The 14527-nt window shown below is 47.5% G+C and overlaps 2 protein-coding genes and 1 pseudogene across 3 annotated transcripts; 2 read left to right on the top strand and 1 right to left on the bottom strand.

Annotated features, from left to right (window-relative positions):
- The first annotated feature begins 269 nt into the window (after nucleotides 1-269).
- On the top strand, nucleotides 270-1502 carry LOC307218430 (LHFPL tetraspan subfamily member 5 protein pseudogene; annotated as a pseudogene). Its single transcript has one exon. The product of its transcript is annotated as an LHFPL tetraspan subfamily member 5 protein pseudogene (transcript).
- A 1527-nt stretch (nucleotides 1503-3029) lies between these two features.
- LOC307219068 (armadillo repeat-containing protein 12-like) lies at nucleotides 3030-7453 on the top strand. The gene is made up of 3 exons (XM_079981939.1): nucleotides 3030-3227; nucleotides 3720-3791; nucleotides 6660-7453. Exons 1-3 carry the CDS (start codon nucleotides 3048-3050, stop codon nucleotides 7299-7301), a joined length of 894 nt encoding a protein of 297 aa, XP_079838065.1. The 5' UTR covers nucleotides 3030-3047; the 3' UTR covers nucleotides 7302-7453.
- Nucleotides 7454-9372: 1919 nt separating this feature from the next.
- LOC307218390 (colipase-like) lies at nucleotides 9373-14526 on the bottom strand. The gene is made up of 4 exons (XM_079980638.1): nucleotides 13689-14526; nucleotides 11382-11504; nucleotides 10251-10373; nucleotides 9373-9627 (listed from the first exon to the last, which is right to left on the bottom strand). The coding sequence occupies exons 2-4, from the start codon at nucleotides 11463-11465 to the stop codon at nucleotides 9481-9483; spliced, it is 354 nt and encodes a 117-aa protein (XP_079836764.1). The 5' UTR covers nucleotides 11466-11504; nucleotides 13689-14526; the 3' UTR covers nucleotides 9373-9480.
- Between the last annotated feature and the right edge of the window lies 1 nt (nucleotide 14527).

The raw sequence follows: 14527 nt of genomic DNA, 5'->3' as shown, positions 1-14527 counted from the left end.
GAGCACGTGGCTGATGAAAGCCTGGAAAACCACTGTCCCCACTTGGATGCCAAAGGCATAAACAGATGTTCAAAACTGCCATTCGTCCCCGTCCTACACCCGGTTCGGATTGTATCCCCGCCTCGTCCGATTTAGTGTATATTCGTGCTGTGCGCAGCTGCTCCAGCCTGCCTCCTTCCCCCTCGTTCTCCTCGCCATTCCCTTCCATTCCCTTCGCTCCCCTTGGCTTTCTCTGCCGGCCGCTGTCCGTGGTGCTGAAGCAGAGCGCGGAAGAGAGAACGGGCGAAGCAACAGCAGGGAGGAGCTTCGAAGGGTACGTGGCAGCCGCCGCTTAGAAACCGGGAGATCCGGGAAAAGGAGGAGGAGGAGGAGCCACGGCTAAGTAACCTTCAGGCTCTCAGGGAGCAGATCAGAACAGAAACTTAAGAGGCATTTTGGAGACCCGGCGTCTGAAGCCCGGGAAGGGTCTCTGAGTCTAGAGCTACTTCCCAGAGCCCTGAAGTACCGTCTAGGATTGGGAAGCTGAGCCTGCAGCCCCAATTCCGCAGCTTCAGAGCATCTACCCGCTGCTCCCCCTCCCATTTCCTGGCGTAAGGAAGCAGCCAGCTTGCTGAGCGTCTGACTTTCACCTCCTAGGACCCCCGTCCAGTGCTGACCCTTCCCACCTGTTTCCTAGAAGAAACAACCCACCCTAGGAGTCGCCATGGGGAAGATGCTCCCAGCCCAGGAGGCGGCAAAAATCTACCACACCAACTATGTGAGGAATGCCCGAGCCATGGGGGTCCTGTGGGCCCTGTTCACCCTCTGCTTTGCTGTGATCATGGTGGTGACTTTCATCCAGCCCTACTGGATCGGGGACAGCATTGACACACCACAGGCTGGCTACTTTGGCCTTTTCTCCTACTGCATTGGCAATGCCCTTACAGGGGAACTCATCTGCAAGGGCAGCCCGCTGGACTTTGGCACCATCCCCTCAAGTGCCTTCAAAACGGCCATGTTCTTTGTGGGCATCTCAACCTTCCTCATCATTGGCTGCATCTTCTGCTTCAGCCTCTTCTTCTTCTGCAACGCAGCCACTGTCTTCAAGGTGTGCGCTTGGATGCAGCTGGCAGCATGTGAGTGGGGCTTAGGGGACCTGGAGGGAGAGGGGAAGACACTCTTGTAAGAGTCACACACCTGCGCTCATGGGAGTAGCCTCAGGGCCAAGCAGTATCATTTTGGGGACAACATAGCTCTTTGGCTCTGTTTTCCAAAGGCCACCTGTGTAGATATAATTCAAATCTGCCGGTGGCCATTTTGGATTCCCACTACATTGGCACCAACACAAACCAGGTTTTGGAACGTTAAATTTGCTGCTGAAGCTCCCAGTACATAAGATGGTAAGTGAAATTGGTTTTGCGATGTATATATGAGTTCCTTAAATAAAGCATTTCCAACTTCTTATACAAGTGGTTGCCCAGATTACATGGATGCAAACCCTAAATTGTCACTGCAGCCAATCATTGCTCCCTGATCAGTGCACCTATATGCTTCATATGATGGCAAGTGAATCCTTGTACAATTCATATTTTCTTATTTTTGAACGTACACTTAAATATGCAATATGTGAAGTCTTCCATAGGCACCTTTTTGTCTTAAATTTCCAGATGGGTAGGCAGGTCAGTCTATTGCAGTGCAAACGATGAAGTCTTGTGGCACCTCAAAGACAAACAAATTCATTATGGCATAAGCTTTCGTGGACTACAGTCAACTTTCTACTCTCTGTAGATTATCCTGTTTAATCTGGTGTTTACGTAATGAATAAGAGTGACTGCCTAATTAAGCCCTGCTAGTAATGGCAATGTCCAAGAGAAGGCACAGCTAGGATTTGGTGAAGCTTTTAGCCGTCCAGACTCAGTCCTGCTAGGTCTGTGCAATTCTACAGACAGAAGAAGTTGACATATAATCAAGCCACTTGAAACCTTTTGAAATATTTATACCAGTGAGAAATGTTGATAGCCTTCTTATATTATGAAAGCGGGTGGAGTGAAACATTAACTGTGGTAGACCATAATGACTGGAAACTAAAGTTGAAATGCTAGATGCACTAACTTGGGAGTAAGCCCCCTAAATTCAGTGGACCTTACTTACGGGTAGACATACATAGGTTGCTTGGGACCTGGTAATCCCCTCTCAGCCAGGAAGCTCACTGGGTGACCTTGGGGCAGACCTTGTGTCTCAGCTTAACCAACCTCACAGGGCTGTTGTGAGGATAAACTGAAAGGGGAGAACCTATGGCTCAGAGGAAAGGGGGAATAGAAATGTACTCAAAATAAAACAAAAGTAAATAAATGCATAAAAACACATCATTAATTTTATTTAGTTCAATCCCCCCCCCCACAAGACTCACAAAGCATCTCTGCCAGTACCTGCAACATTTGCACCGAAATGTGCAACAGCCTGATAATCAAGAAGTGAGGAGCTCTTGAGCCTCACATCTCTCAGAAGGCAACACCCCTTGACCTTGAATACTAAAAATATAGGACGAGCTGTGATGCTGATGATTCAGTTGGTTAGAGGGTGATGCTGATAATGCCAAGGTGGCAGGTTCGATCCTGGTAAGGGGCAGCTGCATATTCCTGCACTGCAGGGGGTTGGGCTGTTAGATGACCCTCAGGATCTCTTCCAACTATGATGCTACGATAATCAGTGGCGAAAGCAAATACATGCTGTGGGTATTCTGAGTCACTCTTTTTCCTTTTCCCACGATTCTGAGCAGAAGCTGAAAAACAGGTACAGGGGGTGAGGTCTGGTCTGGATGATACCCTGATATGATATTCATCATAGCCATAAAAGGACTGTTTACACTTCACCCTGGATTGCTAGGAGGCGGTAGTGCCTCTAGGAGCCCTTTCAACAGAATGAGCCAGAGGCCTGAAATGCTGCAGCAAAGACTTATCACCTTTTGAAGCACTCGTTGCCATCTGTGGGGTGGGGGCCTAACTGCCTGCAATACTGCTGAAGGGCATAGTGCGAGTCTTTAAAATAAAACGCTGGTCTGTTTTCTGATGCAGGAATACGTTCCCAAGATTGTTGAGCTGGTGACTGGCTCCTGGGACCCCACCCTTCAGGTTGCTGGGTTGAGGCTGCTGAACGGGTTGAATATTCCAGACAACACCCACACTCTCCTGAGAGGGATGCTGCCGAACTTCCTGGAAATCCTTCTCATGGCAAACACTATGGCCAAGGTACAAAAAATCACAGGCAGGTATCTTCTCTTCCTCCTCAGGTACAGCGTTGGAGTTGGGAAGTAGTACAGCTCTAGTAGTTCCTAGAAGGAAACGCTGGATGACTAATATTTCACCTTTTTGCTAAATGAACCTTTTATTTATTACATGTGGGGTTCTGCAACAAAATGTTGCAGCCTAGAGTGCCCCTGCTTGGAGTTCCAGTCACTACATTCCATTTCATTCTCCCTGCTCTCTGGTTCCCCTCACCCACAGGCAGTCTGTTTGCTCTATGGCCACTGAGTATGTACAGTCCCCACTGGGAGTTTTGTGGGCCCCTTCCCTCAGGATGTTTTTCTGTGTATTATTTTTGTATTTCTGCAAACTATGGGGACTTCTGGCACACACACCCAAGACTGCTGATACCTCCCTCTTATAATTATTACTTTGCTTGCAAAGGGGGTCTAGTACCCACCCATGTCCACACACCCTGACATTCTCACGTTTGCTCAGGTGCAGGTTCTCAAGCTTCTTAGCACACTGGCCCAGAAGGAAGACCTGCTGTACGACATCATGAATTGTCGGGTAAGGACTGCCCTTGTGCCTGCCAGCATGAGAAAGCTTTGTATTGGGGTGGGGGATAAAGAATATCAGAAGAACAGAGGTTGGGAAAGGTCAGTGTTTTTTTTCTAGAAAAAGAGGCTCCGGAACTCACCATGAACACCTCTTTTGTTCTCTTAGAATGGCAATGGCGCCCACCTGAGAGGTGCCAGAACTAAGATCTGGAGAGTTCTGGCTGAAAAAAAGCCCTGGGATAGCTGCTCTAGTTATAGGAATTAATTCAGACATAGGCATGAGAATACATGTTGCCCAGGGACTGCAACTAGGGAATCAATGCTGGCTCATTTGAAGCCACTTTGCATTCCAAAGTACAAGAGTCAGCATATGAACAGGAGCCAGAATCACATCTTTTGAAGGCGAACACCCGAGCCCACCCGATTTCTGCTCTGCTTGGAAGCAGCCACACCGTTTAATTGTTGCATATTGATATTAGAAATGTCAATCTTCTAATAGGCAATAGGTAATTCATTTTCTCGGAACAGGATTATTTATTCCTTGTACAGTGGGCAGGGCCCATGTGAGACTGGCGCTATGGCCACCAGACCTTTTGCATGCTCCAAACAATCTGGCTGCTGTACGAGACCCTTTTGACATTATTCAGTTTTGCATGGACTCTTGTGTATGTGCTGAGCATGCACATACACAAATTCCCATGGTGGAGAAATAGGCCACATCTTCTTCTTTTAAATCCTTAGCCTCTCATAGGGAGACTTAGCTGAGAGGTTTAAGAAGTGCTGGAAAGCTGAAAGCATGGCTCCTCTGGCCTAAGTAGGAAACAGGACATGGCAGGAGTTCCTGGAAGCTCCAGCTAGGCTCATTTAGCCTGCCCAGGTGACTGAAGGATGCAGCCTCAGCACACGGCAGATGGGAGCTCTGACGGCAGAGTGGTCACTTATGCATTAACCAAAAAGAGGAAACGTATCACCAATGAAAGAGAACAAGATGACAGGTTTTGCATAAATTTGGCAAATACTAATGTATATGTATAGGTGCAAATTTTAAAATGGTTACAGTAATTTAAATGGAAACACAATACATGTCACCATAGCGGGGAAGACTGAACTTGGTGACCTGTGCCCATGCTCAGTCTGTGGTCCATGTGCTAACAATTCAAGGGAACTTCCTGCTCTCCCATCGTACGGTTCTTTGTCTTTAAACTAGACTTGAATGGGATAGACCTTTAACTAGAGGCTTGTCCTCTGTAGAGTAGAACATATGATCACGCATCCCCTAAATTAGGGTCCAACTCTGGAGCAGAAACCCAGGAAGTCTTGGAACCAAGTTCAGGCTTTTAGTCTGGTAGCTCACTCTTTTACCATCACTCACACCTGCCCCCACTGGCACGAAAGTTTCTCTGTTGCCACAGGTGTATAGGGAGCTGCACCATGCTCAGGACTCTGTGTTCTGGTGCATGTAAAAATATCAGAACTTCTTGCTGGACAAAGGAAATAATGGCATCCTGCTGGTTGCAGCTGCTCCATTTCCTACAGCATCCCCAGTGACAGAGGTTGAGAGTGAGGGTTACTGTCAGAGCTGCCTCTAGGTCCCATCTCACAGAGGACCAACGCTAGGCTGTAGTAATGTACAAAAGTCTTTATTGAAGTTCAGTTTCCATTTCAAAGCCACAGCGTGCAGCCCTACGTCTTAAACCCTAGATTGGCGAAGTCCCGTCTGAGTCTCCTCCCCTATGACACCAGTTTAAGATCCTAGCCCTGCTCCACCTTTTACGCTGCTCTCTCCTCCTCTGGGTCCTCCTGCCCTCTGGGGCATTGCCCTTTCTGGACTCTTCCGACGCTGAGTCGCTTAGCTCCTCCCCCTCCCTCCGGCGGGCTTTAGGACCCGGTTCCCAGTCCTCATTCTCTGCTGTCCCGCGCTCCTGTACATTTGAACTTGCCTCTCGCGCCAACCCAGTGACCTTTCTCCTAACCTTTACACTACTTCGGTCACTGCTTCCCTCTTCCGGGACACTGGCCGGATCTGACCTCTCCTCCGTTGTCCGACTTTCTGATGGAGGCGTGGTCAGCCCTGCCTTATCTTCTCTCCCTGGTGGGGAATGCACTGGCCCCGATCCTTGGGACTCTTCCCCCCCACTCTGCTCTGGTGGGGAAGCTGGTCCTGATTTCCAGCTACTGCTCTGGGAGTCCCTACTGCCCCCTTGCTCCTGGGGCATTCCCCTTGGGAACCCCCTACCCCTGGCCACTGGCGCCCCCTTCTGTGAATCTTCCAATTCGCTGGAGAGGCTCATGGAATCCCTCGGTCCACTGTCCTCTTCTCCTACGCTCCCCTCGGATTCTTCCCCTTCGCTCTCCATCTCCTCTCTTCCCTGTGCCTCTGCTCCTGAGCCCCTGACAGTTACTATTGTCATTAACTACTTATTCACAGATCCACATGCATGGATCAGGGCCCTGTATACCATCCACCCCCATCGTTCAGCCTGGACACTGAGGTCCAGCTCTGAGGGCCTTCTGGAGGTTCCCTCACTATGAGATGTGAGGTTGCAGGGAACCAGGCAGAGCGCCTTCTCGGTGGTGGTGCCCACCCTGTGAAATGCCCTCCCACCAGATGTCAAGGAAATAAACAACTATCTGACTTTTAGAAGACATCTGAAGGCAGATTATGTTTATTATGTTTTTATATGTGTTGGAAGCTGCCCAGAGTGGCTGCACAACACAGCCAGGTGGGCGGGGTGTAAATAATAAAATTATTATTATTATTATTATTATTATTATTATTATTATTATTATTAATCATGGGGATGAGGAGGAATGAGGGGAAGGAAGATGAAGGAAGATGAGATATTGACTAATGCCATTTGTGGTGTTTCTCCCCAAGACACCCGCTGAGTTCCTGAGCCTCTTCCAACCATCCCTGCCAGGGAACCTGCTCTATGAGATGTTAGTCTTTGTGGAGCGCCTCAGCGAAGGGCGCCTCTCCCCGCAGTACCAGTCGATGCAGTGGCAGTACAGCGACAACTCCCTTCATGAAACCATCTTTGGCAACAACTCCCGCCTCTCCGACCGCCTGCTTGCTCTCATCATCCACCCAGAGGAGGAGGTGCAGGCTCAGGCCTGCAAGGTCATCCTCAGCCTCCGGCTCAACAGGGAAGAGAGCAAGGTGGTCAGTGCCCTCCCCTTTGGGGCCAACATCAGTGTCCACCCTCTGGAATCAACGAGGATTAGCCAAGTCTCCAACCCCTCTGACCTGAGCAGCCACACTCTCGGTCCCAATAATGTCTCCTCTGAGCCCACTGGCACCAACGTCTCCTTTGACAGTACCCATGACAACAGCGGGCGTAGCTTCCACACACTCCAAGGCACTGATGAGACTGGACACAGCTTCTATCCCCTTCCAAGAGCTGACCACAGCTTCTACCCCCTTGAGACCGTCAGCAGCCACATTATTCAGGACCAAAGAGTCAACAGCTTCAATATTCCTCCAGCTTGCTATTCGGGTGAGGGTGACAACAGTGTTTAAAGGGCCCATTTCTAGACGAAAGAGCGAATGATAAAAGAGTTGGAGAAGAGATGACATCACCATTTGTCTCTCCCTATGTAAGGAAAAGGTCCGGGCATGTAAGCATTCAGGATCCTACCTTCTACCTAACAAAGCTTCTATGTGCATTAGAATCTGGAGTGTACTGATCATTTGCTCATTACCATCAATGTATGGTCTGTTGAACTTTGCTGCTCCAGTTCAAGGTTCGGAGTGCTCAGAAAATCAGGTCCATCCTAATGTCTGCCAGCCTGCACTCATGGTGGTCTCTGAAGGGGTGTCTCTAGAGTTAGGTTAGAAACATTAAGACCGTGCCAAAATAATGGGGAAAGTTGCCTGGAGAGAAAGATCTGGTGTGTTACTGAGAAACCAGTAGTTGGTCAGTAGCTTTTATTGTTTATAACCAATGGTCATCACAATACAGTATGAGCACAAACCACACAACTACACAACGAAAGACATTGCATGTGCCAGACCGGAACAAATCTACAATGTTCAAAATTTAGCAATGTTCCTTCTGGTCAGCGTCTCTGGGTTTTGGCACTTGCACTATCCAGAAAGTTTGCCCTTATCTTTCTTGCCACTAATGGAAATTGTGCAGCCTATAGCTGATGAACTTACCAACCTCTGCCAACAACCATTTAATTTTCAAATCATCTGGTTGACCTTCTAAGGTGATCTGAAAAGGGGAGATAAACTTAGCTCTGGGTGAATCACACAATAGGCAATATAAAATATAATGTACTAGATCCTCAATATATATATGATCCACATATACAAAGGCACCCTTTTACATATTTGTTAGTATATCTCCCAGCCAGATATTCAGTAGGCATTGTCTGAAAACTGAGCTGGGTGAAAGCATGTCTTACCGGGGGGGGGGGGGGGGTGTGAGTTAATTCTCGCAAGTACATAGCCCTTTTGTGGTGTCTTTTAATTTTACTGTACCAAGTGGTGGATTTACAATTTTTTGAATATTCAATGTCTTTTTCGCATCTTTGCCAAACACAATATCAGTATTACTGCTGGGGAGATTGAATAACTCTGCATCAGACCTCTACAAGATTTTAGCCAGCCTTCCCTTTTCTGCAAATCTGAAAAACAACTTTGGGTTATGTGTTGTTCTGGCTGCAATGATATTTCCCCCCAGTACAAAAACAAGCCTTTATAGAGGGAAGACCCGATTCAGTCCTTAGTAGTGCTCCAGGTGTACTGTGTGGCAGTGCCAACACCACATGCAGGAATTTATTTTGAAATACATCAAGTTCCTCCCTGCAATGGTAACCCAGATAGGTGAACCACATAAAAGGTGAGACACAATCTTGGCCACAAAATTCTTTAGTGTTGGTTCAGCTAAATGATGGCCCTCTGTGTAATACAATTTCTTTATAGGCCCCAATAAGCTTGTAGCTGAAAGTGTTGTTGCTTCTAAATCAGTGTGGTTCATGTTCTAAATCGGACACACTAGTAGATTGTGGCCTGGTACAAGGTTGGTTGCAACAGGAGCATTATCACCATGCAAGTATATGGTGAAAGATTAAGAAATGGGCCCTCAAATGCATATTTGGGTTAAAAGTGGGTACATGATCCAGACCAAAGAATGCAATCTAAAGGGTATAGTAAGTAATAAAATTATTTTCAATGAAATGGTGTGGTTCATGTGAATGGACAAAAGAGGTTTGAGAGTATGGATATGAATATGCTGTGCTGAACTGATGTATATGGATGTTTTGAGAAAGTATGTCTGCTCTGTGTTAGATAAGGGCTTTTAGCAGGTTGGATGAGGGGTATATTTAGAAGTATTTTCCATTTAAACAAATTGTGGTGGTGTGTGGATTAGTTTAGAAACTTGTGAGATATGTGCAGACATTGGAATTATTTTGGGCAATGATATGGATGTGTGGAGAACAGGAGTGTGTGTTCATATTGTAAATGTTGGTTTCTGCTCTCTGAGTCCTGTGCACATGCACCTGCTTGCTACGTTCCTTCACTCTGCCAATGAGTTCCTTATGCAGAGTGCTGTGCCCATGTGTCAGCTGCTTTCTTCCACTGAGACATCAGAAAGGACCATGTGGCCAATTAAACTGCAACGTATGTACAGAGGTAGGAATTACATTGAGGAATAATCATCACAGAGGAGAATAGGAGAGCAAGTGCATCTTTAATGTTTTTCCTCAACTTTTAATTTTCTTGCTGGGTCCTCACAAATGCCATAGTCGGTGTTGGTGATAGTCCCGATAATTGTCCTGTCAACCTCACAGCTTAATCCATTTTCACAGGGACACCTGTAGTATATCCCAGTAAGGTGCTGCGAGAGATACAAAGATGTAGATCAGAATTCACATCTTGACTAGAGGAAAAGCTACGTATACAATGTCTTCTCCATTCTGCTAAGCTGACCAGGCTTGAACATCATCCTGCACTCCTCACTTTTCACTGTATTTGATACCCACTTCAGAATATTTGCCACATATATGAGGCTGCTTTAAAGTGAGTGATGGGTTCTTCTAGATGACTTAAAAAAAAAACACTAATTCAGTTCTGCTGCTTCTCATGTTCACTCTCTCACACAAATCTTTTCAGCTTCTCACCATCTCCAAAATTCATTACTTCATCCAGTACCACTACATCCTCCTTTACTTTCCTAAGTATCTCTCAGGTTCACAGTTGTAATTACCTTCCCCAGCTCTCTTCTTTTGATTCATCCTTCACTTATACTCATTCCCTCTATCCTTGGTTCTGCTGCTTAGCTTAATCTTCCCAGCCCGTCATTATGAGCATAATACTTCTCTCTATTCATCTCTCCGCTGGTTTCTTCTTTCTTGTCTGATATTCTTCTGAATCTCCACTGACATTTTTATGCCACCAGCAAAGAAGATGAAGGCCAGAAGAAACACCAGTCATTCCTAAGGAATAGGAAATGCCACTTACCAACGGAGAGCACTCCTGAAACTCAGCTGCTTTGTCTGCACAACGAGCCAGGCTTAGGCCACTCCCTCTGTGACAGCATCGACTTTTGCATTGGCGACTGTTGAGACATAGCTCTCCATTCTCCTATAAGGTAACCATGATTAGATAAGGTGTGAGCAACAGGATAAATGCCCATGAAGATGGACGCAGGTGGCGCTGTAGTGTAAACCACTGAGTCTCTTGGGTTTGCCAATCAGAAGGTCAGTGGCTCAAATCCCCATGACAGAGCTCCCGTTGTTCTGTCCCAGCTTCTGCCAACCTAGCACTTCAAAAGCATGCCAGTGCAAGTAGATAAATAGGTACTGCTGTGGTGGGAAGGTAAATGGCGTTTCCATGCACTCTGGCACTTGTTACAGTGTTCTGTTGTGCCAGAAGCAATTTAGTTATGCTGGCCACATGACCCAGAAAGCTGTCTGTGGACAAACGCCAGCTTCCTCAACCTGAAAGCGAGATGAATGCCGCAACCCCATAGGCGCCTTTAACTGGACTTAACCGTCCAGGAGTCCTTTATCTTTTATCTTTAGCATGAAGATGAAGGCCAGACGAACCACCATCCATTCCCAAAGCATAGCAGAGAACAAAGCCAGCCAACCAAGGGAGTGATACGAAAGCTGGAAGCCAAACCCAGCTCTCACAGGTCTATAGTCCCTGAATAGAGGATTTCATGGAATCTTATGGACCTTATATTTAAGTAACATAAAGTTGATTCTGCCGCACTCATGTCCTTTCCAAGCTGCCACTAGAGATACTGTGTTGTCATCATCCCTCAACCTCACAAAAGAAACTTCCCATATAAGCAGGTTTTTATGCTGATATCCTAGAGTACCCTAATGCTCAAAGTGTTTATTTGATACTCCTATTCCTAAAGTGAACTGGGGCAACTAAAGCATTTCTGAAATGAATCTTGAAATGGATCATATGCATAAATCAAACAAAGTGTCTGAAGAACTCCCGTAAAAGTCTTTCCCAATTACATGACTGGGTAGCAATTTCAATACTAGAGAGAATCCCAAGAGCCAGACACATGGCAAACCCCTCGCATCAGGAATGCTTCTGGAAAGGGTACAGCAAGAGTACCCAGTAACCTCTTACCAGATTGAAGATGAGTCCTCTTTGGCTAGAAAAGGTCTCTGCCAAGGCAAGTGTCAGCAGCAACAAAACCCAAGGGCTCTTCATTGCTTCTTAGCAGTAAGCCAAAGGTTTGATCTGGTGCACCTAGGACAAGAATCCAGAACGTGGCATGTTTCAGACTTATAAAGCCTACCCTCAAAGTCACATGGGTGCCTTCTTGCAAAAGATATGAGTACATGTAATGGAAAAATGCTGTGTGTGTTAAAAAAAAAAAAAACAACAGTCAAAATCAGCCAAGGCCACAGGAGAGTATCATGTGCAGTCAGCCTTGATAGCTCTGTTGGTTAGAACAGATGTTTTCAACCTTTTTGAGTCCATGGCTCCCTTGACCAACTACATTCTTTCTGAAGCACCCCTGTGGGGCTCAGGAGCCCAGTTATGTCACCCCTTGTCTGCAGAGCTGGCAGCCCCTCGCCCCTACTCCCTCCATTGTTGAGTGTTCCCTCAGCCACCTCTCCTCGGGAGTCCTTTGGGCAGCTGCTGCTGCCACCCCTGGTCTCTGAACTGCCCAGCCCCAAAGAGAGATGTTTCCTCACACTGCCCCTCAGGGGCCTGGAACTTGTCTCTCCATTCCCAACAGTGAGGGCTGGTGGCTGGCTGGGCTCCCTTTCCCACTTGCTTACTTACTCCAGCAACAGCACCCCCTGCCAGAGGCATCATTCGCCTGAGGAGCTTGTAGCTATGGCTGCTGCAACAAACAGCTGTGCAAGCCTTTGGGAAGCATAGATGAGAGAGGGCATCAGAGGAGGGAGGGACAGAAAGAGGGCCAGGGGCCAGTATTGCCCATGGCACTCCTGACCATCATTCAAGGCACCCCAGGGTACCATGACACACTGGTTGAAAGCCACTGGGTTAGAACATGATGCTGCTAATGCCAAGGTTGTAGGTTTGGTCACTGTATGGGACAGCTGCCTATTCCTGCATGTTTACACTCTCAGAAAGAACTGGAGCACGTGTGCAGATGTTTGGATATAGCAGATATAATCACACCAGGCATGAATCTGGTAGGGCAGGTCCTCCCTTCTTACCTTTCACGGAAGGCTTATACTTCCAGAGGAAAGGATAACTTGCCACTGGGTAAAAACAACAGAAAAGCTCACTGTTACTGATTTCATGGCCCTTTCATCTTCTTGAATATCTAGCAGGACTGCCAACATAAGGAACAGCAGGCAAGTGTGAAAGGCTTGCTCTTTCCCAGAGCTATTATTCAGACAGCTTGAGATATGAAATCACCTTGAGTCCAGTAACAGATACAGTCTGCTGGAACTTTCTCAGGGCACAGGTGTGGACTTTTTGGATTGGAAGGCCAGGCTCAGGTGTTCAGGGAGATGATTTTTTGAATGCTCTCAGCAGTTAAGTAAGTTTCAGTTTAGACTTGTGGGTCCCAATGTGGGGCACATGCTCCACAGAGGGACAATTTGATTTTTAAGAGGGGAAATTCAAGCAGGAAAGCTTCCAGTTGTTGAACTGAACTTCCTTTTCCACCCTCCCCTGTATGCCCCTTGTACTTCACACCCCAGCTCTGCTTTGGGTTCCCCCCAACTCTGTAAAGCAGATTGGGGGAGGTGCAGGGGCACATGGGAGGAGGAACGGGAGAATTGGACCAGGTACACATAATATATAGTTATGAGTTTGGGTGGGATCGTTCTGGATGAAACTGTGGGTCACTTCCAGGGTTGGCCGATCCATGAGGTGAGATGAGGCAGTTTCCTTGGGGTGACAGGCTCTGGAAAGATGGGAGCGGTGGCAGACCCAGCCTCCGTGAAGCATGGCCTGTGCTTGCTGACCTCCCCCCCCCCTTCTGTGTGCTTAACCTCCCCGTGCTAACAACAGGTGGCAGCTGGTGCGTAGGTGGGTGCCTGGCTGCAGGTGTGCAATGGAGGAGGAGCAGGTGGGTGGGAGTGCTGTGGGTGCTCAGTGGTGAGGGGGTGGCATTTTCTGCTTTGCTTCTAGCCCTTCCAAACCTTGGAATGGCATGGTATGGCATGGAATGAAGATGGAATGAAGATATGGTTTTATGGTTGCTTCACCCTGTTCCTTGCTCAACCCACAGTTGTATTATCCATGCCACTGCAAAGTTGCTGAAAACAAACTCACCTAGATGGCAGAATGAGAGCATACTGGAGCTTTAGCTGTCTAACACACAAAGTGTCTTAGAAGCTAAGCTAATGCTGTGATTTTTTCATAAAAACATATTTTAACCATAAGCTTCAACTACATTTCCCTTGAATATTCCAAAGACCTTGAAAAACGCAAAAATGTAGCTACCTTGGAAAGTTGTCTCCATCCTTGCAGAACACCTCTTCAAGCCACAAAATATGAAGTGTTGTGATTCAGGGGCTACTGCAATGAATATATTTTATATAGCGAATAGAGAGCAGCTAGCATTCTTTTGCATTACATCAGGTATGAGCACTTGGTCTCTGAGGGAGTCAGAATTATAATGGGTCAATCATGAAAATAATGAACAATTCATTGATAAAACCCTACTAAGCTTCAGTTAGTCCTGGAGGACGTGGCTGATGAAAGCCTGGAAAACCACTGTCCCCACTTGGATGCCAAAGGCATAAACAGATGTTCAAAACTGCCATTCGTCCCCGTCCTACACCCGGTTCGGATTGTATCCCCGCCTCGTCCGATTTAGTGTATATTCGTGCTGTGCGCAGCTGCTCCAGCCTGCCTCCTTCCCCCTCGTTCTCCTCGCCATTCCCTTCCATTCCCTTCGCTCCCCTTGGCTTTCTCTGCCGGCCGCTGTCCGTGGTGCTGAAGCAGAGCGCGGAAGAGAGAACGGGCGAAGCAACAGCAGGGAGGAGCTTCGAAGGGTACGTGGCAGCCGCCGCTTAGAAACCGGGAGATCCGGGAAAAGGAGGAGGAGGAGGAGCCACGGCTAAGTAACCTTCAGGCTCTCAGGGAGCAGATCAGAACAGAAACTTAAGAGGCATTTTGGAGACCCGGCGTCTGAAGCCCGGGAAGGGTCTCTGAGTCTAGAGCTACTTCCCAGAGCCCTGAAGTACCGTCTAGGATTGGGAAGCTGAGCCTGCAGCCCCAATTCCGCAGCTTCAGAGCATCTACCCGCTGCTCCCCCTCCCATTTCCTGGCGTAAGGAA

The sequence above is a fragment of the Podarcis cretensis genome (genome assembly GCF_951804945.1).
Source record: "Podarcis cretensis genome assembly, chromosome: 6".
Lineage (NCBI taxonomy): Eukaryota > Metazoa > Chordata > Lepidosauria > Squamata > Lacertidae > Podarcis > Podarcis cretensis.
The sequence above is the reverse complement of the archived record's forward strand: the minus strand, read 5'-3'. Positions and strand labels throughout refer to the sequence as shown.